We start from the raw sequence: 24,358 nt of genomic DNA on the forward strand, positions 1-24,358 counted from the left end.
TGTTGGCCAGGCTGATTTCAACCTTTTGACCTCAAGTGATCTGTCCACCTCAGTCTCCCGAAGTGCTGGAATCACAGGTGTCAGCCACCACGCTCAGCCTTAATGTAACTTTTAAATCATAGTGGGTATGATTTTAGTTACTTAATTATGGCAATTTGCTAGTAATGCAAATACAAAGACCAAAAAAAAAAACAAAAAAAGTCTCATGGCCGCATATAATGGTAACCCAAAGATATGTAGTTTGTATACTAGTAAATTCTGTCTAAATGGCAGAATAAACAAAGATATTACATGAGCTATCAAGAAGCAAGTTATTTTTCTAACTTAAAAAAATCAGTTTTGTATAATTTATACAAAAATTAACTCCAGATGGATTAAAGATTTAACCATAAGACAAAACATCATAAAAACCCTAGAAGAAAACCTAGGCAAAACCATTCAGGACATAGGCACAGGCAAGGACTTCATGACTAAAACACCAAAAGCATTGGCAACAAAAGCCAAACTAGACAAATGGGACCTAATTAAACTTAAGAGCTTTTGCACAGCAAAAGAAACAATCATTAGAGTAAACCAGCAACCAACAGAATGGGAAAAAATTTTTGCAGTCTACCCATCACACAAAGGGCTAATATCCAGAATCTACAAAGAATTAAGGCAGATTTGCAAGAAAAAACCAAACAAACCCTTTGCCCATTCAAAAGTGGGCAAAAGATATGAACAGACACTTTTCAAAAGACAAATATATGAAAAAATGCTCATCATCACTGGACATTAGAGATATGCAAATCAAAACCACATTGAGATACCATCTCTTATCAGTTAGAATGACGATCATCAGAAAATCTGGAGACAACAGATGCTGGAGAGGATGTGGAGAAAAAGGAACACTTTTACACTGTTGGTGGGAATATAAATTAGTTCAACCATTGTGGAAGACAGTGTGGTGATTCCTCAAGGATCTAGAAATAGAAATTCAATTTGACCCAGCAATCCCATTACTGGGTATATACCCAAAGGCTTATAAATCGTTCTACCATAAAGACACATGCACACATGTTCATTGCAGCACTGTTTACGATAGCAAAGACCTGGAACCAACCCAAATGCCCACTGATGACAGACTGGACAAAAAAAATGTGGCACATATACACCATGAGATACTATGCAGCCATAAAAAACAATGAGTTCGTGTCCTTTGTAGAGACATGGATGAACCTAGAAACCATCATTCTCAGAAAACTGACACAAGAACAGAAAACCAAACACCACATGTTTTCACTCATAGGTGGCTGATGAACAGTGAAAACACTTGGGCACAAGGAAGGGAACAAAACTCACAGTGGAGGGGAGGGGAGGGGAGGGGATGGGGGACAGAGGCAGCAGGGTGGGGAGGAATAAAACTGAGAGAAATGCCTGATGTAGGCGATGGTGTTGGCAGGGGGTGGGGATGGAGACAGCAAACCACCATGGCATGTATGTACCTACACAACAATCCTGCAGGATGCAGGACGTGGACATGTACCCCAGAGACCAAATACAATTTTTTAAAAAGTTGGTATTATGATTTAGGGTCACTCTAATGCTTACCTGCAGTTTTTAAGAGCTCTTCTAAAATTCTAATTTAAATTTGGCCATTAGGTCATAATCAAAACAGTTTTAATAATACTGAAGTTACATAAAGCTATATACATATTTCTAAAAACTGATGAAATACTTAAGACCATACAGTGAAATGCCATTAAGCAGCTGAATATCTGTTTCTATTGTCCACCCAGTTTAAAGCAGGTAAATGCACCAACAAAAATATTCTACAGTTAAAGTACTAATGATGCAAACTTCATTTTGGAAAATGCCTGTATTAGGTTTTATAGTTGATTCTCATCAATTTACTCAAATATTCCACACTTTAAACTCATCTACTGGGATGGCTTTAAAGCTTTCTTGGTTTTCATAATCTTGAAAATTAAAAAACAAAACAATCTAACTCTTTAACATTAGCCTCATGATTTTCTAAGAAAAAAAATGACTTAAAATTTTCCATGAAATATTCTTGAGCACTAAAAACTCGAATTAATTTATATATGACAATTTTGTCAAAGATCCTAGAATGAATATATTACATCACATTATAATTAATCAAAAGGAAAATCCCTACAATAATTATCAGCTTTTATTTAACACATATTTTCAAAGATAACAAATTATTTCATCTACTCCCAATAGCAAAAATGAATTAAAATAAAATTTATCCTCATTCTGTAGATGAGAAAATGAAGTCACAAAGAAAGGTTATTGAAATTGGTCAATACTCATGTTTAGTAGTTGACAAAATAAACCTTACAATCAGAATTATCACCAGTAGAATCTATTAAAGTAAGAAATTTGTGTTATGTGCTTTAAAGTTCTGATTTTATAAAATGGTAACTGAGATTTCAAAACTATTTAAAAGTCTTCCACAAATATAGAAACTTAAAACATAAAACTCAGTTTTAAAAGATTTGTATTGTTTTCAAGAAAAAGGAAATGACATATGGTTAAGAATATAAAAGCAACTGCTCATCATCTTCTATTACTTCCTATGAAAAGCAACAGTTATTTGCCCTATTTATTCCCACTTCCATTCCTATTTCCTTGAGTTTTTTTTTTTTTAAACAAAACATCAATATGGATGGTATTAAAGATCTACTACTCTGAAAGGCTCTGGTATTTTTACTAATCAGCACAGACTAGGTATACACCTTATTTTGTTAAATATTATATACTTAACTTAATTCTACTAAAGTACTGTTGTCATCCTGATTTTACAAATGAGAAAATTAGGGCTCAGGGAAGTTAAGTAATTTCGCTAAGGTCATGTAAGCAGCTAAGTAAAGAATTGTATTTAAACTCAGGTCTCCCTGACTTAATTGCTTACCAATACAGTATGTATGATAAACTCTTGTAAATCAGCTTTTCTCTTATTACTAATAATGCTGAAGACATTCATAGAAAATAAAAATTATTTTATTTTAAAAAATCTATTGATCAAGCAAATATAGATGTCAATATGAAAAAATGTCCTGATGGAGACTCTTAATTTGGCCGTAAACTACCTTAACTCCTGACTGCAAAGAACATAATTAGTCAGATGCCAGAGATACTAAGTAGGGACAATACTGAGTTCCATCACTATTATATCTTGATTTGAGGATATATGCCCTAACTCTTATTAAATCTCTAATCAGTAATTAAAACCCTAACTAGGCTAATCAAAAGCGTAAGATTAAAAACTGGTATCAGTCATAAAATATTTCTCAATTTGAAAAACCTGAAATGGCACACTGCATATTACTGACCACAACAGATCTATGTTAGATGTATGAAAGATCCCTAAATATCTAAATTAGGTAACACACTTTTAAATGAATCACAAGGGAAATCAGAAAGTATTTTGAACTGATTTGACAACAAAAATGCAACATAAAATTAGTGACATATACCCAATACAGAAATTACAGTAAAATTTGTTTTAAATGCTTATACTAAAAATGGAGGATATATAAACAATCTAAGCTTCTATCTTAAGAAACTGGGAAGAGTAAATAAAATCTAAAATGGAAAAAAGAATAAAAAGAAAGCCAAAAGTTATTCTTAAATATTAATAGAACTGATAATGAGTTAGACTAATCAAGAACAAAGAAGAAAAAAGTAATATACAAATTTCTTGAAAAACAAAATGTGGCAGAAGTGTGACTGCAACAGGAAACTGAAGTAACCCTATAACATGACAGAGATTATATTTGTGGTAACCACTCCCTGCCAAAAAAAAAACAAAAACAAAACTATAGGCGCAGATGGCTTCACTGGTGAGGAAGAAACAAGATCAATTTTACACAAACTCTTTCAGAAAACAGAGAAAAAGGGAACACATAAGATGAGCATAATTCTGACATGAAAGTCTAATAAGGTTATTACAAGAAAATTTCAGACTAATATCCCTTATGATCATACTCAAAAATTTTAATAAAGTATTAGCAAGCCAAGCTCGGGGGGCTAATGTCTGTAATCCCAGCACTTTGGAAGACTGAGGCAGATGGATCACAAGGTCAGGAGTTTGAGACCAGCCTGATCAACATGGTGAAACCCATCTCTAACAAAAATACAAAAATTAGCCAGGTTTGATGGTGAACAGGAGGCTGAGGCAGGAGAATCGCTTAAACCCGGGAGGTGGAGGTAGCAGTGAGCCGAGACTGCACCACTGCACTCCAACCCGGGCCACAGAGTGAGACTCCGCCTCAAAAAATAATAAATAAATAAAGTATTAGCAAGCAAAATCTGACAGAAAGGACAATATCTCTAATTCAAAGTTTATCCTACAAATGCTAGGTTGTTTTAGAAGAAAAAAATAAGTAAGTTGTGATAATAGAATAAGGGAAGAAAAAAACCACGCAGTTCAACAGGGCAGAAAAATCATGAAAAAATCATTATTCACTTATGATAAATAATCTCAGCAACTCAGAAGCAAAACTCAATCTGATAACTGACATCTTTTAAAACCTTATCGTTAACAGTAATATTGAACTTATTTCCCCTAAGACTAGGAACAAGGAAAGGATGTTTATTCTCACCACTTCTAGTCACCATTGAACTATAGGTCTTAGCTAGTTCAACAGGCCAAAAAAAAGGAGAAAATGTCCTAGAGACTTGAAAGAAAAAGTAAAAACCATCTCTATTCACAGTTGACAAATATTGGCTATCGTGAACAGCACTGCAACAAACATAGGAGTGCAGGTATCTCTCCAATATACTTATTTCCTTTCTTTTGGGTATATATACAGCACTGGATCAGAGGGTAGCTCTACTTTTAATTTCTTGAGGAGCCTCCAAACTGTCCTCCATAGTGGTTGCACTAATATACATTCCCACCAACAGTGTACAAGAGTTCTCTTTTCTCCACATCCTCTCCAGCATTTGTTACTGCCTGATTTTTTTGGATACGATTTGCATTTCCCTGATGACCAATGTTGTTGAGTACCTTTTCATATGCCTGCTTGCCATTTGTATGTCTTCTTTTGAGAACTGTCTATTCAAATCTTTTACCCATTTTTAAAATTGGATTATTAGACTTTGTTCCCAGAGAGTTGTTTGGGATCCTTATATATTTAGGCTATTAATCCAATTTTTTTCTGGCAGAAGTTAGCATACCTAAATCAAAAATTTATATGAAAATGCCAAAGATCTAGAAAAGCCAAAACAATTATGAAAAAGAAGAACAAAGTTAGAAGACTTAGGACTTACTATGAAGCTAAGCAATCACGACAAGGTAGTACCAGCATAGGATAAACAAACAAATCAATGCAACAGAATTCAGTAGAGATAATATACAGACAATTGACTTTTCAACAGTGTTACCAAAAACAGTAAGGAACAGATAGCTGTTTCAACAAATGGTGTCAAAACAAGTGGATTTGTGTATAAAGGTGGGGGTAAGAAGGTTGGGGAGAAAAACTGCACCCTCCATCTCACATTATATCCCAAAATTAATTTGAGATTATCCACAGATAAAAATCTAAAAATTAAAACTATAAAGCTTCTAGAAGAAAATATAAGAGAATGTCTTCATGGCCTTGGGATAGGCAAATATTTCCACCATGAATAATAAAAGCGCTAACATAAAATAAGATGAGAAACTGAATTTCATCAATGGTAAACATCAGTTCATTGAAAGACATTAAGAAAATGATAAAAATGTTAAGACAAGCCACAGACTAAGAACGCATACACACAATACCTATGTCAAACCTAATAACACATCTAGATATATAGAAAAATCTACAAACCAGTAACAAAAAGACAACCCAATTTTTAAATTGACTAAAGATGTGAATACATCACCAAAGAAGATAGTCAAGTGGCCAATAAACACATAAAAAGATGCTCCTCATCATTGAATATCAAGGAAATGACCCAAACTCCTTCTTGCCACCTACCACCCTCTCCATATACTTCCACTGTGGTCCATATGTGTCACCTCACAGAATCCCGGTACTAATCTCAGAAGTCCTCAGGCCAAACTTCTCATTTCACACATAGTAAGGCTAAGATACAGAAAGGTAACTTCATGTCATAAATGAGCAGTAAAGCTGTGAGAAGACTCAAGCAATCTGTTATTTAGTCCCATAACTAAAATCAAAACTAAAATGACTACCTCACCTATCTCTTACTATTGTTGTATGAGTTAAGTAATTTAAAATCCTTTGGTAAAAATAAAACCTGATCACAATTCCATTTTAAACTCAGACAAAATACTGAAAATATTTTCCCTGTTGTGATGTTGTGATATAAGAATATACATTTGGTCTTCATCCAAGGTAACTGCAACAGAGCCTATAAAACCATTGGAATTTACTGACAAGGTAAGAGAAGCATCTTTTGTTGTTTAAAATAAGCCCCTTCAAATCTACCAGAGTTTATGCTAATAAGGTGACTCAGTGGGCCCCTAGATAGCTTCCGGATTGGACAGTGCTATGTGGTAGAGAAACAACTATGTAATTACAGGGGTTAGCACTTTCAGTATCCCCATTACTCACTCCAGCTCCCACCCCTCACACCTCAGGGGAGAAGAGAAGGGAGAAGACTAGAAATTGAGCTAATCATTTAATGGCCAATGATTTGATCAATCATGGCTATATAAAGGAAAAACCCTGTAAACAAAGGGGTTTAGAGAACTCAGGCTGGTGAACACAGAGGTGCTAGGAGGGTGGCATGTGGAGAGGTCATGGAAGCTCTGCATTCCTTCTCCCATGCTTTAGGCATCTCTTTTATTTGGCTCTGTGTTGTAGCCTTTACTATAAACTGATGATAGTAAGATGTTTTCTTAAGTTCTATGAGCCATTTTAGCAAATTATCAAACCTGAGGTAGGGGTTGCAGAAACCCCCAGTATAAAGCCAGTTGGTCAGAAGTACAGAAGGCCTGGAATTGCAACTGGCATCTGAAGTAACCGTAGTCTAGTAAGACACAGCCCTAAGCCTGTAATCCCAGCACTTTGGGAGGCCGAGGCGGGTGGATCACGAGGTCGGCAGATTGAGACCATCCTGGTCAACATGGTGAAACCCCATCTCTACTAAAAATTACAAAAAATTAGCTGGGCACAGTGGAGTGTGCCTGTAATTCCAGCTACTCAGGAGGCTGAGGCAGGAGAATTGCCTGAACCCAGGGGGCGGAGGTTGCAGTGAGCCGAGATCGCGCCATGCACTCCAGCCTGGGTAACAAGAGCGAAACTCCGTCTCAAAAAAAAAAAGACACAGCCCTTAACCTATAGGGTATGCACCAACTGCAAAATTAGTGTCAAATTTTAATTGAATTGTTGGATACCCAACTGGTGTCCTGAGAGTTGGGGAACTGGTTTGTGTGGGGAAAATCCACGTTTGGAGTCAGAAGTGTGCAAATCAAAACAAATCCTAGTAGTACTTGCTATTACTGAATGTGCAGAACTTCATGAACAGTGTAAGTCATAAGGGCTTTTGCAAAGATGAATGAAATGGCACAGAGTCTAGAAATAGACCTACGCTGTTTATTTACGGTCAACTAATTTCTGAGAAAAGCACAAAGGTAAGTAAACAGAAAGATCATCTTAAAAAATGGTGCTGGAATAACTGGACATGCATATAAATTCTGATTCACATTTCATAGTATATACAAAAGCTAGCTACAAATATTAATACATCTAGGTAAAAACCTAAAGCTATAAAACTTCTAGACGAAAATCTTTGGAACCCCGGGGTAGGGGGAAATTTCTTAGCTACCACTCCAAAAGCACAATCCAAAAAGGAAAAGTGATGAACTGGACTTTGCTAGAACTATGAGCTGCTCTTCTAACAATGCCACTGAAGGAATGAAAAGACAAGCCATATAATCAGAGAAAATAACTAAATCATATATCTGATTTTATCTAGAACCTTTCAAAACTCAATAGTAAGAACTTCCAATTCAATAAATATAATACATAACCCTTAAAAAATGGGCTACAGATTTGAGTAGACACATATTGTACATGGGAATATGCCCAACATCTTTAGCCATTATGAAAGTACAAATGAAAACCATCATGAGATACCACTACATACATAGTAGAATAAAAAATAAAAAGGACAACACCAACTGTTGGTGAGGATACAGATGTGGAACAAGTGAAACTCACTGTTGTTTGCAATAGAAAGTGAATATATTTTAAAAATAAAGTTTTCTTGGTGTATTGAGGAATGAATCAAAGGGTGACAATAACAAAATTACATTCTAGTACCCTGGTTTACTATAAATAAAAAATGAGGAGATTGTCTGCCTGTTAATGTTCAGCAAATTTTCTCTATTTTCTTACCATTATTATAACAAATAGGAAAAGGTGAAGTGACAAACATGCAATCTTCCAACCAGGATCAGGTGTTATCTTATTATGAATGATTACCAGAATAATTCAATTAAATTATAACTCTAATTCTGCAGCAAAGAATTTTGGAACCAGGCTGAGGTATTAGTAATAATAAACTGTATAAACTGACAAAACTGAAAGGTCACCAATGAGTAAAGAAAAATTCCATGTTGAATATTATATTACTTTCCAAATTCATAGCTGAGCTATTTGTAGTATAGAAACAGTGTTTTAATGAACTGAAAACATAATGTTATGTTAAATCTAATAAACCTCATAACACTGCATTTTACAGCTGCTTCAAATAGTTCACTGATCTGAAAACTTATATTTTCAAAGAAATTAGCTATTTAAAAAAGGAACTATGGAGCTGAATTCTAACTTATAACTCCTTGCTAAATAATGGTAGGAATTAATAGTGATACAATGAATGAAACAAAAAAATTTGACCATCAGTGATAATCTGATTTTTCAAATACAGAAAGCACTTTTCTGTCACAGTATGTTGGAAAAGTTTTTCCTTATTCCCAATGTTTTTGGCTTTACCTATTTACAAAAATGAGGAAGTATTCAATTATTTCAGAGAAAAGTAAAACAGATATGAGTAAATTATCTAAAGGTAATTGTGACTTATATAGAAATTTTTAAAATTCACCAGCAGAATCTGCTAAAAATTAATTTTGCTAAAAAATGGGTATAATTGATTTTTTCTTCTTACTACCCATGTAAATGATAAATGTGACTAACCACAATGTTGAATTAAATAAGATAACATATGTCAACACCAAGGTATCATGCCTAGCAGTTAGGTCTCAAAAGATAATAGCTACTATTATTATCTGAATATAAGTTCCCAGAAAATAACATTTTGTCTTTCTTTGTTATAAACCCAATGTCTGTAACAAAACACTCAACAATTGTCTGTTCATTGACTAAAGTACAAGTAACATAACACTTCGTCTTCATCACGAAATAGCAAGTTTATGTTGACTTTAGATTTTAGAAACTTCAGAACTACCTATCTAAAGTTTTATGTAACCAAGGCTTTTATCTGAAAAGGTACTGACATTTGCTTTTAATTAAGTAAACTAAATGCCCCCAAAGATAAAATGGTTGAGGAATCTTTCCGTTCTGTTGCTCAATTCTTATAATACAGTATGAATTAAAACCACGAATTTATAGTCTTCATCTTATGAAACGCTGCCTGCAGTTGTCCTCCATTCTATAAGTGAGTGTAAATTCATGGATTAATTAAAGATGGGACAACTCTGGTCTACATAATCTAGGAAATGCAGATCTGAGTGAAGGTGGCTGCTGACCAGCACCATCCAAGTTGCAAAACCTGATGCACGTGATCCATGAAAATTCTATAAAATCCAAGCTCTCAAGAGCACTGACATGATTAGTAGAACAGGAAAGGACTCTAAAATCCCCATAGCCTGCAATAATCTGAAGAGCATTAATGTGTCTTTCGGGCAGGGACTATGCCAGAAATAAAGTAAACTCTATCATTTCCTTGGCACTGTTATTCTTACCCCATGAAAGGCAGGGAACTGAAGTGATGCTTCTCTAACCTGCTTCCAGTAGCTTTAATTAGTACCTCCTAATTCACTACTAAAAATCACTACTAAAACTGAATCAAGCCTGAAACTAAGCATCTTTTATTTTCTGCATTTTGACTTTTTCAGAAACCTTGCATGTTTCCATTACTATTTTTGCCTGAGACTTCAAAATTGCACCTTATTACATTTGTTACAAGTTAATAACAAAGTACAACTTTTCTAGATTGCTATCCATTTAATCTCTGAAACTTACTGTTAAAGCCAATGTTAAAATTAATTAGTAATATTAAATCTCTCCTATGGCAAAAAGTACACAACACTAGGAAAAGTTCATTGAATTCACATACGTCTGCAAAGCTGCAAACATGCAATTTTCAGGATGAGAGTAAGACATTATTCAATTAATATGAATACATGTTATAATTCAGTTAAGAATCAAGATAAACAGGCATTACCTCAAATTAGTTCTTAACATTATTTTTTTAAAACTATGCATCAAGTTTAAAATGGGGTGTTTTGAATTAAATTACTAAAAAGTAACCACAATGTTCCTCAACCTTTGAATAATAGTTTAAGAAAATGTTATTTCTTTATTAACTCCTTTAAAAGTCAACTTTCAGTCTACACAAAGTTCAGATGGGTTCATCAGACATCACTCTTCCCCCAGCATTTCTCAGTTTCCTTTTAAGACCCCAATCCTCTAGATAATTCTAGCTCTATTATCATCCTCTCTAAGAGCCCTTACAAGGTAGGCGGTCAAAATCAAGTAAGAAATCCAACTCAGGCACTCTTGATACCACGAAAAAACATAGTTTGTAGCTAAAAATGTTAAACAGAACTATACCTATACATTGAATCTCAAGTTTTTTTTAAACCATTAACTCCCCTCTCCTCTTCTTTTGAGCCTTCTAATTTTGTTGAATAAGACAGATTCCTTGCTCCATTGAGATTCCCAGTGTGTAATTTTCTGTCATCACCCTATAGTATCATTTAACAAATTTCTCCCTCCCCTGCATATTCTATAAAATGTTTCTGGGAGATATATGGCATGATGTGATTCAGACTGAATTTGTTGGGAAACAATACTTCACAGGTATTCTTAACAAGTAAAAGCTTTACAGAATTGAAATTTTTATAAAAAAATTTATTTCAATAGTTTTTGTAGAACAGGTGGTTTTAGGTTACATCGATAAGTTCTTTAACGGAGATTTCTGAGATTTTGGTGCACCGATCACCCAAGCAGCGTACACTGTACCCAATGTGTTGTCTTTTATCACTCACCCACCTCCTACCCTTCCTCTCGAATCCATAAGTCCATTATATCATTCTTATGCCTCTGCATCCTCATAGCTTACCTCCCACTTACAAGAAAGAATGTATGAGATTTGGTTTTCCATTCCTGAGTTACTTCACTTAGAATGACGGTCTCCAACTCCATTATTTCATTCCTTTTGATGGCTGAATAGTATTCCATGGTGTATATATACATTTTTTTTAATCCTCTCATTGGTTGCTGGGCATTTAAGTTGGTTCCATATTTTTGTAATTGTGAATTGTACTGCTATAAATATGTGTATGCAAGTGTAAGTCAATAATAATAAGTCAATAATGACTTATTTTCCTTTGTTTGGGTAGATACCCAGAAGGGGGATTGCTGGATCAAATGGGAGTTCTACTCTTAGTTCTTTAAGGAATTTCCATACTGTTTTCCATGGTGGTTGTATTAGTTTACATTTCCGCCAGCAGTGTAAAAGTGGTCCCTTTTCACAACCATGCCAACATCTGTGTTTTTTATTTTTTAAATTATAACCACCTCTCCCGGAGTAAGGTGGTATCTCACTTTGGTTTTAATTTGCATTTCCCTGATAATTAGTGATGTTGAGCATTTTTTCATATGTTTCTTGGCCATATGTATATTTTCTTTTGAGAATCATCTATTCATGTCCTTTGCCCATTTTTTGACAGGACTGTTTTTTTCTTGCTGATTTGAGTGAGTTCCTTGTAGATTTTGGATATTAGTCCTTTGTCAGACACACAGTTTGCTAATGGGTTGTCTATTTACTCTGCTGATTATTTCTTTTGCTGTGCAGAAGCTTTTTAGTTAAATTAGGTCCCATTTATTTATTTTTGTTCTTGTTAAATTTGCTTTTGGGTTCTTGGTCATGAATTCTTTGCCTAAGCCAATGTATAGAAGAGTTTTTCCAATGTTGTCTTCTAGAATTTTTATTGCTTCAGGTCTTAGATTTAAGTCTTTGATCCATATAAAGTTGTAATATTCTAATTCTCTTTCCTTCTTCACTTATTATGTTGAGCAGTTATCTGAAAAACAAATCTCATCGACTTCTTGGTTATCTTGAGTTCAGGAAAGAAATCTTTCAGGAGTTGATTCAATGCTAGATTATTTTTATTCATCTATTTTCATAAGATGGTTCTCTAGTATGTCTCAAAGGTAAAAAGTGAGATTTTTTTTTTGTTTCATTGTGAACTTATGGATTTAGTCATATATTTTCATCCAAATCATTTATCGCCATTAATGCTGTTCAAATTATCCAAACTTTAGCCTGTATTAGCTCCTTTAAATTGACTCTTAGGTCCTTTTGACATAAAATTAGTTGTTTTCAACACTTTTGGATCTGAAAAGATGACTAAGCTCATTTCCTGCTCAAATAAGCAATCAACCTTTTCTCTAAAGTCTGCTAGTTCTTTTGAGTGGAAATATACAATATGGGCATAAGAATTGCTTATTGCCACTAGGTTGGTCATTTACTACAGGTCACTTTAATGAAAAAAGCTAAACAATATGTACTTTCAGGATAAATTCTAAGACTAATACTTTCAGTTTAGAATCCTGAATACAGGTATAATGTGATCTCAGTTTTATGCCTGTATCTACTTTCTCCCACGTGGAAAATACTTTTCTTATGATACCAAAATAAATCACATTAGGGGTTTCCAAATCTGAGTCAAATACAGAGGAGACAGAAGGGGCTTACGTTCACTAAAAGCTCTTATGTATTCCATAAAGACCATCCAGATGTCCAAAGTCACCGACAAGTGAAAAATGAATGCCTTCTAATAAAGCTTCATAGTATTTGGTCACTCACTTTCTCTTTCATCTTCTCTGGGTTTCATTATTTCAGCAAATGTATTACCTTCTTAATGGTACAAACACTTCATAACAGAATTCCAAAAGGTTTTTAACCCTCTAGGTTCTACCTTTATTAATAGACCTTTAAGAAAATTCAAGCAAAATTATAACATATGGTTATTTTTTGGGACAGATCTGCATGGGTGGTTCTACATTCTCATACTGTCCCTGCCACTCCAAGATAGAAGACTGGACATAAAGTCTATGAGACACATGTATCTGTAAAGATATATACACACATATATATATGCATGCACACATATATACACATATACACACACACTATCAATGGTATTGAAAAAAGAAATGGCTTTTTGGTCACAATCCTGGAAAATCTATACCTTCCAAAAGTCTGATTCAAATGGAGAAAAGTGTGAAGTTCACGTTGCCAGTGGCTTCATGCCCCATTCGTTTTGGGGCTCACAGCCTAGATTCTAAGGTCTGAGGAAAAGGAGAAATTCTTTGATTTGTTCATCCCCTAGAAATACGTAACACCCCAGTCCATTTCTCTTCCCACTTTCAATCCCATATATGGCAGAAAGAAATGAAGCATGGAGTACCCAGTTCACGAGAAGCCAAAAAGAATTTCTCAACATTATCTGACTGGCTCTGCTGAACATATCCACATTGTATATCCCAATATAGCTCAATCCAGATTCACAGAAGCATAAAACTTCAGTCAACAGTGATACATGCTCAGCATAGTCATAATCATATTGATACAAGATACCAGCCTCCAAAGGTCACAGTGATTTGGATCCTCTGGTGTCTAAAACATATAAAGACAATGGTGAAAAATGAAAAGCTCAATCTGATTCTCTCTTTCCCTCCCACACCCAAATACCTGATGCAGGTAAAGTGGAAACTGTGTTATATAATGTCAAATAGGGATATTCAAAATAGTTGAGGAAGATGAAATAGATCTTTTCTCAGTTGACTTCCTATGATGACTTTACAGGTGCTGGCAGACATTTTGTCTCCTTTCTCCAGGGATCTTCTCAATCCAAGAAAGGAGTTTTAATTTGGAAAATGGAATTCTTTTCTTCTTGTTTTCAGGGATCTTGTTTTCAGAGTCCATTCTCCTGTAGTTTCTTGGGTCCTCTTCCTAGGGAGGGTGAAATCTTACAAGGCAGATCTTATGGATTCTAATGAGAGGCCTCAGCATGCCCACAGAAAGCTAGATGTGAAGGTATTTACAGTCCTAGGGCCAGGCACAGTGGCTCACACCTGTAATCACAGCACTGGGAGGCCAAGGCAGGCGGATCACCTTAGGTCAGGAGTTCAAGACCAGCCTGGTCAACATGGCAAAACCCTGTCTCTAATAAAAATAAAAATTAGCCAGGCGTGGTAGTGCATGTCTGTAATCCTAGCTACTTGGGAGGCTGAAGCAGAAGAATCACTTGAACCAGGGAGGCGGAGGTTGCACTGAGCCAAGATCATGCCACTGCACTCCAGCCTGGGTGACAGAGTGAGACTCTGTCTCAAAATAAATAAATAAATTTACAGTCCCAAGCATAGCTCACACAATGCTATTAGATTATGGGGAAGGTATACTGCCTTAGTTTCCCTTAATAGGGGATGGGGTGGGAAATGAGGTTACCCCAATACAATGTTGAACAAATACTAGTAGCATGTTGCTCACTGATCCAAGGGCAAGCCTTGGAGGAGGCAATAAGACGCCTCCCAGTGGATAAAAGACCAAAGTAAATGCTCCATTCTTGCTATGAAACACTCTGAATAACTTAAAGCATATGTGTATGAGTTTATATAAAATTTACATTGAAATATACTTGTCTGGAAGTGCTCAGTAGCAACTTTCTTGTCCATATAGACTTAATATGTTCCTTCAGTTAAGGTATAAAAAAAATAATAATAATTAAAAATACAATTTAGATCTCTGTAAGAGTAATCTGATGATGATGATACAAAAAGATTCAACTTACCTCCTCTTACAAATCCATTAGTTGCTATTGCTGAAGTAGACAATCCTGTGATAGTTGTCACAACAGTGGCCATCATTATTACAAGGACCGACAGACCTTTACAGAGAAAGAAGATTGAATACTTATACCCTTGTTTAAGCATGCCATTGTCTAAAACTGGTTGGTCTAAGAATACTGAACTTACATTTCAAGTTATAAATTGCCCAATTTTTATCTCATTTTAGAAAAATCAAATCAGAATTATGAAAAAGGAACATGAAGACAATAATCTGATATAAAGAAACACACAGTTCAAAATGACTCTAATTGCTTGAGTTTTATGAGGTTAACAGCTCATTTTGCTTATTTATTATTCTCAAATCAAGCAGGATATAACTTCACCTACCTATTCCAGCTTGACCTACAATCCATGACAATCTAATGAAGAGCATCACACCCCAAATGTTTAACATACAACGTACCTAAAAGGGAAAAAGAGGCCAAGTCACAGAGGAAGAATAATCAAACATTATATAGTAATCATTAAACCAGCCAAAGTACAATGACATGCATTTGAAACTACAGAAGATTAAGTAGTTTTAACTCCACTCCTAACTCCTACTCCACCCTTTCTTTAATAGTCTTTATAAAGAGCTTAATAAGAGCTTACAGTTGAGTTAATATAAACACAATGAAAATAAATGCACGCATCACAATTGTCTGAAGCAGCAGATGCAACAGAACAAGATACAAGAAATATTTTTAAAATCCAGCCCTGTAAAAAGTAGTGCATATTCCTTTTTATCAATAAGTTTAACTTTTGCTTATTCTTTTATAACATCCTCATTTCATAATTTCTTTAGCAGATTTACATATTACATAATATTTGTCAATACAAAATGCCAACTGTTCACATTTTTAAAAATTTAAATTAGTTGTAAGTTTCCCCAATTTATTTTCACTGTATTATGTTCATACACAGAACATAGTCTTACAAAACACTAAAATCTAAGAATAAGCAACAATTCTACCTGAAGCTTCACATTCACCTTATAGATGAGGCAATAAAATGACTACTAGAACTGTTATTTTTCCCTCTACTTCTCCCTGAAATTCCAATACAACCCCTATTAAGTGCCTTCAAAGTCCCAATGAGAAGGCAATCTAGCCTATTTTAGTCAGCTCCTTAGTGCCTATTCAAACAGAAAAACAGAAATATGAACCTTAATCACCTAAACCTATGCAGCAAAGTGAACTCAACACTTAAGCATTTCTCCTGTATTCCTTTCTTGCTTGCTAACTTCTATATGCTTCTCTTCAAAATATAATGGGGGTAGTGTGAAATAAAGCAGGCATATTTCAGCTCTATTCCCTGCTCAGCCTTGTTGATTCTGATGCTCCCAATTTGATAGTCTTCATAATTAATTTCTGAAAAGTGACAGTAAATGAGATTCACAAGAGGCAATGAAACATAATATGCTCAGTAACACATTATATAGAATATAATCAAAAATAATTTGGCAAAATAAATGTCATATCTCCTTTACTGAATTTAATATCCAAAAGCAAAGGAGGTACAAGCTATTAATTTGGTTTTCTATGGCACTCAGATAAGAGAGTTAAAATAGTGAAAAAACAGTTCTCTTGAGAACTGATGAGAACATTAGGAAGATTTTATAACCAACAGATATGCTGTAACTCTAAAGTTAAGTCTATATATACATACTAATACACCCTTGATCCAGCCAAACTTCACGACTCCTTTGCTTTCTGCAGTGTATGTGACCACAGCATCTCTGGCTGGAGTACTTTCTTCCCCATTTGCAAAGCCATCCTCAAAAGGTTCCTGGTTATAAAAAGAAATGTGAATGATGCTTAACATTCAAAATTTAAAATCACTTGATAAAAACAAACATAACTAAATACATCTAACTATATTTAAGAGGACACAGTACAGATTTCCAACAATCAAGGTTTTCCAAATATTATACCCCAGGAAAGGACAAATAAACTAGAAGAAAACCTTAATTACTGAGATTTCTTAAAATTTAAATCTCACCATGACAGTAAATCCATTTTAATAATTCCAAATTCTAGCTACACTTTTGGTAGTGTCTGGAGGAAACAATGACTCCTGTTTGCTAATTACAGGGTCACTAAGTCGATCAATTCAGATCTCTTCCCTTAGGCCACAAATTTACATCACCTAGTTGCCACCAGGCCTACATCTGAAATTTCAACATTAACAATTTAAAACTCCTCTTTATCACCAATGAATATGGTTTTTTAATAATCCATGATAGCAGGAATCCCATGGAACCCAAGATTCATTCATAACTCCTCTCTTTACTCATTCCTTGTCTGCAGTGACTCAGTGTTCTTCACTGCTTTCCTTTACAGTTTTTCTGATTCAGACATGCATTAGCTGACACAATGAATTTTAAAACAACTGTTTCCTTAGATTTTTAAGTTTCATGTCTGATTCCATAATTCCTAGTTTTTTGTTGTCTACCTTCTCTTTCAGTTCTTCTTGAGTTTTATTCTATCTATATATCTAATATCATATATATCTATATATATAACAGAATTATATATAATTATGTTAATTCTCTATTAATATGTATACATACATAACAGAGAGAATTATATGTATATATATTAACAGAATTATATATAGAGAGAGAAAAATATATAAACAGAAATGAGATGCAGCAAGTTCTGTGCTACCACAGTGAAAAATCTACGATAATCAAAATTCCCTTTTTTCCTAACCAACAATTGTCAGCCAAGTAGACTCATTTGATTCCATTTAATACAATATTGCTATACGCTTTTTTAAAGTACTATCAATCTAGATTAGCTCTTGGATTCCATATTTACATTCCTTAATTACTGTTAATTCTTTGATTTTTGAAGCAATAGAAGTATAAGTTAGATGCAATAATTAAGTATATTTTTTAAATAATGGTGGTTTTACTATAAAATTCCAAAAATGTACTTTAAAGTACAGTCATGAGTACTGCATAAGTAGAAATATATCTTCATACTGCAAACCACACAGCAAATTTTATATTGTCCATGGAATTAATACTTTAAAAAAATTCTTTTTAGTTAAGAGTCTTCAGAGCACCATTATTTTAATAGAAGTTACTTTGCATATCAGAGTTCATCTTTAGTCTTTTTCCTGTGGCAAGTGCAAGTCAAGAGGTCGTCCTCAGTCTGTGCTTCTACCCTTTTCACATCCTCTTGGATTTGAGGCTCATTTGTAAATTGGCATATTCCTGGAAAAGTTTAAAACAATGACTGACTATGTCATAGTCCATGTGATTATTCCTTGCAAATTATTGTCCTGCTTTTGCTGTCTTTTTGGCCTCTTCATTGTTATCTTTTGCCCATTTAAGTTTTTCTAGCAGATTGCTCAGGTTTCTCTTAACTGGAATGTAGTGTTTCCAGGACTGCAGCTCAGTGTAGAGTCCTGCTTAAGCACAACACTGTCACCAACTAGTAAATACGGCAGGCGATAAGCTGCTACAGAGCTCATGCCTGTAATCCCAGGACTGTGAGAGGCCAAGGTGGGTGGATCACGAGGTCAAGAGATTTAGACCATCCTGGCCAACATAGTGATACCCCATCACTACCAAAAGAAAAAAGAAAAAAAAGTTAGCCTGGCATGGTGGCATGCACCTGTAGTCCCAGCTACTCGAGAGGCTGAGGAAGGAGAATCACTTGAACCTGGGAGGTAGAAGCTGCAGTGAGCCGAGACTGCACCACTGTACCCCAGCCTGGCGACAAAGTGAGATTCTGTCTCAAAAAAAAAAAAAAAATGCGGCCAACGCAACTCCAAAGAGTGCCACCCAATGTGCCGCACAGGTACGCCAAGTTTCCACTGCCCCAGGACAATCACAGCCCATGTCCAGACACGCCCAGCTGAGGATCACCAGGTGTTCTGCTGACCTGGCCGAGAACCATGCTGCTCCTTTCTAATGACAATGATGAACTTAAAATTAAGTATATTTTTTGAAAATTATTTTAACTAGGCTTTGTAATGGTGAGAAAAATAATTAAATTTTTAATTAATCATCATGCTTTCATTAATAGACATAGCTATAACCTCAAATATGGGAAATACATAGACTATGAGTCATTTTAAGATACCAAGAATTTAATTATGAACTTGAATAGTAAACATTTATGATAGCAGTTTATACATTTTTCAACAGAGATTCTAAAAGACGCATTTTTCTTAAAGCACAGAGTTTCATACCTATTATCAACCAAAGATTATTTTACTGTACTATAAAAGGGATGTCCCAGGCTTATGGAATATGGAACTAACCAACCCCATAAAATTTTAAATTACCCCAAATTTGCAAATATTTTTAAGCTTTATTAAGATATAACTTATATACCACACAATTCACTAAAGTGTACAAGGTTAATAATTTTTGGTGTATCTACAAAGTTGTATTCTTATTCTCAGCATCACTACAATCAGCTTTGGAATATTTTTATCACCCCTAAAAGAAATACCTCAATTCCCCCTTCCTCCAGCCTGTCAATCACCAACCATTTTCTGTCTCTATGAATCTGGCTATTCTGACATTTCATATAAATAGACTCATATAAATATGTGAGCTTTGTATATGGCTTCTTTCACTTAGCATGTTTTCAGGGTTCATTCATGTTATAACATGTATCAGTACTTTACTCCTTTTTATTGCCAGATAATATTCCAGTGTACAGATATGCCTTTTTTTTTTTTCATTCATCAGTTGGGACATTTGGGCTGGTTCTACTTTTTGGCTACTGTGAATAATGCTGCCATGAACAGTTGTCTAAAGTTTTTGGGTGAAAATATGTTTTCATTTATCTTGAGTGTACACCTAGGAGAATTGCTGGATCATAATATAATTCTCATCTCTTCCTTTGTATGAGACTGCAAACTGTCACTTCTCATTTCAGCGAATATGCCTGCCTATTGTTAGCCCTATTCCTGCTTAAAATTAAAATGCCTATTATTCTTTCTTCTGTTTTCTGGTATGAACATGGAAACTAGTAACCACTAAACTTGTCAGAAGTATGCATAAACAGTAAGTACACACAAACATGCGTGCACGCGAGACCAGAGGTCTGTGTAGCTCAATCACTGTAACTACCTACTTCAACTGTACTTCCACCGTCTCAAACAGTAGAGTCAGGGACAATCCCAAATAATGAGAAATGACTCCGAATAGGGACTGATGATTCAACTGTTCAATTATTCAAATAAAGCCAGAACAAGAAAGTCTGCCAGTTAATTCAATGAACTTTAAAGAGGAGTGCCTCAGCTTTTACCATATAATACAGTGATCTTCAGTTTTTTAGTGAAAGCAGACTTTAAAATATATAACCTCCAAGTATTACAAGAAAATATGTCTATAATATACACAAAAAAGACATCTCTCTTCCCATCTCTGTTAAAAGAAAACTAAAGATGCATGTACTTAGTAGGCTACTTTTTCCAAGGCTAAGATTTGATGTGGGTGTCTTTTTAACATGCAATAGCATGCAGGCATCCTAAAATTTTTGCTGTGGGTGTTTAAAACCGAATTCCACTTCAAAGTTGAAGAGCTAGCAATAATTCTGCATCTATCTGTCCACCATACTACACACAACTATGTTCTAAGAACAAAGTAAAATTTGCCAGTATTTTATTTTAAAATAAACGTTATGTCCACACAAAATAAAAAATGTGTATTTCCATCATATTCTGGCAGCTGTCTTTTTAAAAGTGTTTTACTTATCTTCAAAATATAATCCAAAAGTCAAAAGCAAGTAACTGTTTTTATTTGTAGTTCAATTAGTAGACTTAAATATAATGAAATTGGGCTCATAAATGTCTTAATTTTCTGAAATACCAGGAAACCCAAGTGGAAGACACATCTTTTGTTTCTTTAAATGAATTGGTTTAAGAAAAATAAGAAAATTACCAGGTATGGCATTTGGTCCACAAAAAAAAAAGTATAAAAACCATATAATCAAGGAGCTTCAAGTCTGCAATTATGAACTATAAATTATGCTGATACAAAAGTACATAAATAAAAATCTTCACTCTGCCATTTTCACAGAAGTGATGGATTTGTGTTTTTACTGTATATTCCACATTAATGGATAAAAAGTAAAAATTGGCAACATAAATGATTTTATGGGTAATCTTAAATGAAGCTTACCAAATTTAGTATTATTCCAGAAAATAATCTTTCAAAAAGTAGCATTATTATTTGAAGTCTCCCAGCAGGGACTGAGGGTAGGAGAGGGAAAAAAAGGAGGAAGAAAGAAAGAGATAAAGGAGAGAATGGAAGATCCAGATATCTAGGTCCTCAGTAAACAAAAAGGAAATGATTCAGCTGAACATGTTGAATTGGAGGAGCTATGAGACAATTAATTAAAGAGTTCTAGCAAGCAGTTAAAAAAATATATGTCTGGAACCTAGGAGAGGGGCCGGGGATAAAATGCTAGTAAGTAAAGAAGCTATGCAAACTGATGAAAAGAAAAACAGAAAACATAGCATTGTATTTTCTAAACATACAGAAAATACAAAAAAAGATGAAAACTCTGGCCTCCATGGTCACTACTTCTTTGCAGGATGTAGAGAAAAGGAGAATTTTTACACTATGGATGTTCTCTTCTCTCCTTACTATATTCAAATTTTCACCTTAACTTTATCATCCTTTCTCCTTTAACCATAGTTAACTTTTTACTGCACTCTGACTCTAGCCAAAGTTTTTAATAGTGCAGCACATTCTTAAATACAGGCCAACCAGGCTTTCCCTCACCACACCACCAAAATACTTTTACTAAGACATCCAATGACTTCTTGGCTGCTATATCTAATGAACATTTTTCAGTCCCTGTCTCACTGAACTCCTAAAGTAGCATCTGATACTGTTGGCTACTCCCTTTCTTGAAACAACACACTTTCAGCCTTTTCTACCCAGCAGTTAAGTGGTAGGAGTCCCTTTAGCACTTGGTCCTACACCCATCTCCCTTGCTCATGCCATATTTTCTATGGTTATCTTACCAGACTTATAACTTTAAACATTATGTATATGTGTTAAGTCATAAGTGATGGTGTAGGTTCATTTCCAAATCAGTCCTCCTTTGTGAGTTTCAGCCCTGTATATTAGTGATCTTACCACTTAGGATGTTTCATTATGTTTTCTATTCTAATCCTCACCAAAAGAAAAAAAATAACTTGTCAATGTGCTATAAACAGTGACTTCTGTAAAATGAAGAGGGAAATAATTTTTCTTTTTGGATATAGTTTTAAATTCCTGATAAGTTTCAGTGAAAACACTTAACCATTTTCCAAATGACAGAATTCCAAAGATTAAAATGAGTCAAGGTAAATTATTTTAGGTATCTATTTTGCACAATTTTTGTGTCTATTCTAGGTATCTACTTCCCTCATTCCTTTGTTCCCAAATTTACAGAAGCTAAGGGGTTCTAACATGGTCCTCATAAGTTCTGCACTGGATGGCTCCAAAGGAGATTTTTAAAATTCTGTACTTTGTAAAAATATCTCCCAGGGTACACAGCATCTATGAAACTGCTATACAGGATTGTTCTTAACAGCTGTACCAGACTACCTTTGAAGAATTGCTAAAGTGTCCAGAAAACCCACCTGAGAAGGCATATCAATATATATTTTTTTGAGATGGAGTCTTGCGCTGTTGCCCAGACTGGAATACAGTGGCACAATCTCGGCTCACTGCAACTTCCACCTCCCGGGTTCAAGTGATTCTCCTGCCTCAGTCTCCTGAGTAGCTGAGATTACAGGCACCTGCCACCACATCTGGCTAATTTTTGTATTTTTAGTAGAGATAGGTTTTACCACGTTGGCCTGGCTGATCTCGAACACCTGACCTCAAGTGATCCACCCGCCTGGGCCTCCTAAAGTGCTGGGATTATGAGTCTAAGCATGGATAGGTATGAGCCACTGCATCCAGACTCAAATGTTTTAAGTAGGAAATTGTGTACTGAATAGAGTTTTGTATTATTTAACTTTGGAAGTTTATTTGGAGGCTATTCTGGTAGAGAGGGTAGATAAAACAGGGCAATCATTAGGTTTTTACATTATCTAGAATTTTTTTTCCAATTAAAAAATCATCTTTAGCTGCTCAAGCTAGCATCTCCTTTTAATCTATGTTCCAGGTCAAATTAGGTTCTTTCTTCCCTTAGATATTTTCCTACTGCAACTTCTGGACCCCTGGGTCTACCTGGACATCCATGCCTTTTTCAGGAAGGCTTGAAAAATAAAATAATATCAAGGAATTCTTTTGAGATGTCATAAATATGTTGTTACCAACATAGTACATTTTGACATGATTAAAGAAAAGGTAACATTAGTCTGATTGTTACAGAAGTGACAATCCTGTATTTTTCCATAGACCACTTTCCTATTTTCCTTGAATTTTATAATCCCCCAAACTTTTATCCTTTAAATTAGATAATTGAGAGTTCTAACTAAAATGTTTAATTTGATATAATGTTCTTTTGCTGAAATACTGGTTTTAAAGTATCTTCTCCTGAGGGACTTTTGGTATGCCTTTTCCCTCTGCCTGTGAAATGCACTTTGAAGATGGCTGGCTCTTTCTCACCCTTCAGGTCTTAAAGGCAGCCTTCTCCTTCCCAAAACACCTAAAATATCGTTTCTTCTCAGTCCCTTTTATCTCCTTCATGACACATATCATACTCTGTAATTATCTTTTTATTTACTTGGTGTTTTGTAATCTATGTATTCCCTCAATAAGTTTTAAAATGGAAGGTCCACAACAGCACAGACCTTTCCTGTCATTTTTATCAAATATATGGTAAATGATTGTTGAGCTTTCATGAGGAATCTGTTTTCCAAATAACGTCCTGAAACAGTATAGCGAAATGAGTGTCTGTTCTCAAGTCAGAGTTGGGCTCAAATCCCAGCTCTGCTACTCACTAGCAATGTGTGTTTTGGCAAGTTATTTAATCCCTCTGGTCCTCAGTTCCAACATATGTGAAATGGGGATATTATCTACTCCATACTGTCTGAGAAGATGTGAGAAAATATAATAACTGTACAGAACACAAAAACTTTCATATGTTCCTGGTGAGAATATGAACTGTTAAAACAATTTCAGGGGAAAAAGTTTGGGCATTATTTTCAAGTTGAAAAAATGCATACCTTTATCCCAGCAATTCTACCCTCAGCATATCCTTAGAGATATACAATACTCCCATGAAGCAAGATACTTGTATAAAAACGTTCATACCAGCACTGTTTAAAATTGCCAAAAACTA

At 34.8% G+C, this 24,358-nt stretch overlaps 1 protein-coding gene across 4 annotated transcripts in view; it reads right to left on the bottom strand.

Moving 5' to 3' along the window:
* The window catches only part of SLC12A2 (solute carrier family 12 member 2), a 105,737-nt gene that overhangs the window by 61,388 nt on the left and 19,991 nt on the right, over window positions 1-24,358 (bottom strand). For all 4 annotated transcript variants that reach the window (XM_008991590.5, XM_002744636.6, XM_035290958.3 and 1 more), the window contains exons 2-4: window positions 16,770-16,889; window positions 15,450-15,525; window positions 15,065-15,160 (exon numbers count right to left, since the gene is read on the bottom strand). In XM_008991590.5, the coding sequence (XP_008989838.2) occupies window positions 15,065-15,160; window positions 15,450-15,525; window positions 16,770-16,889 (292 nt within the window). The remainder of the gene's footprint in view (window positions 1-15,064; window positions 15,161-15,449; window positions 15,526-16,769; window positions 16,890-24,358) is intronic.

Source organism: Callithrix jacchus, chromosome 2, assembly GCF_049354715.1.
Source record: "Callithrix jacchus isolate 240 chromosome 2, calJac240_pri, whole genome shotgun sequence".
NCBI classification, from domain to species: domain Eukaryota; kingdom Metazoa; phylum Chordata; class Mammalia; order Primates; family Cebidae; genus Callithrix; species Callithrix jacchus.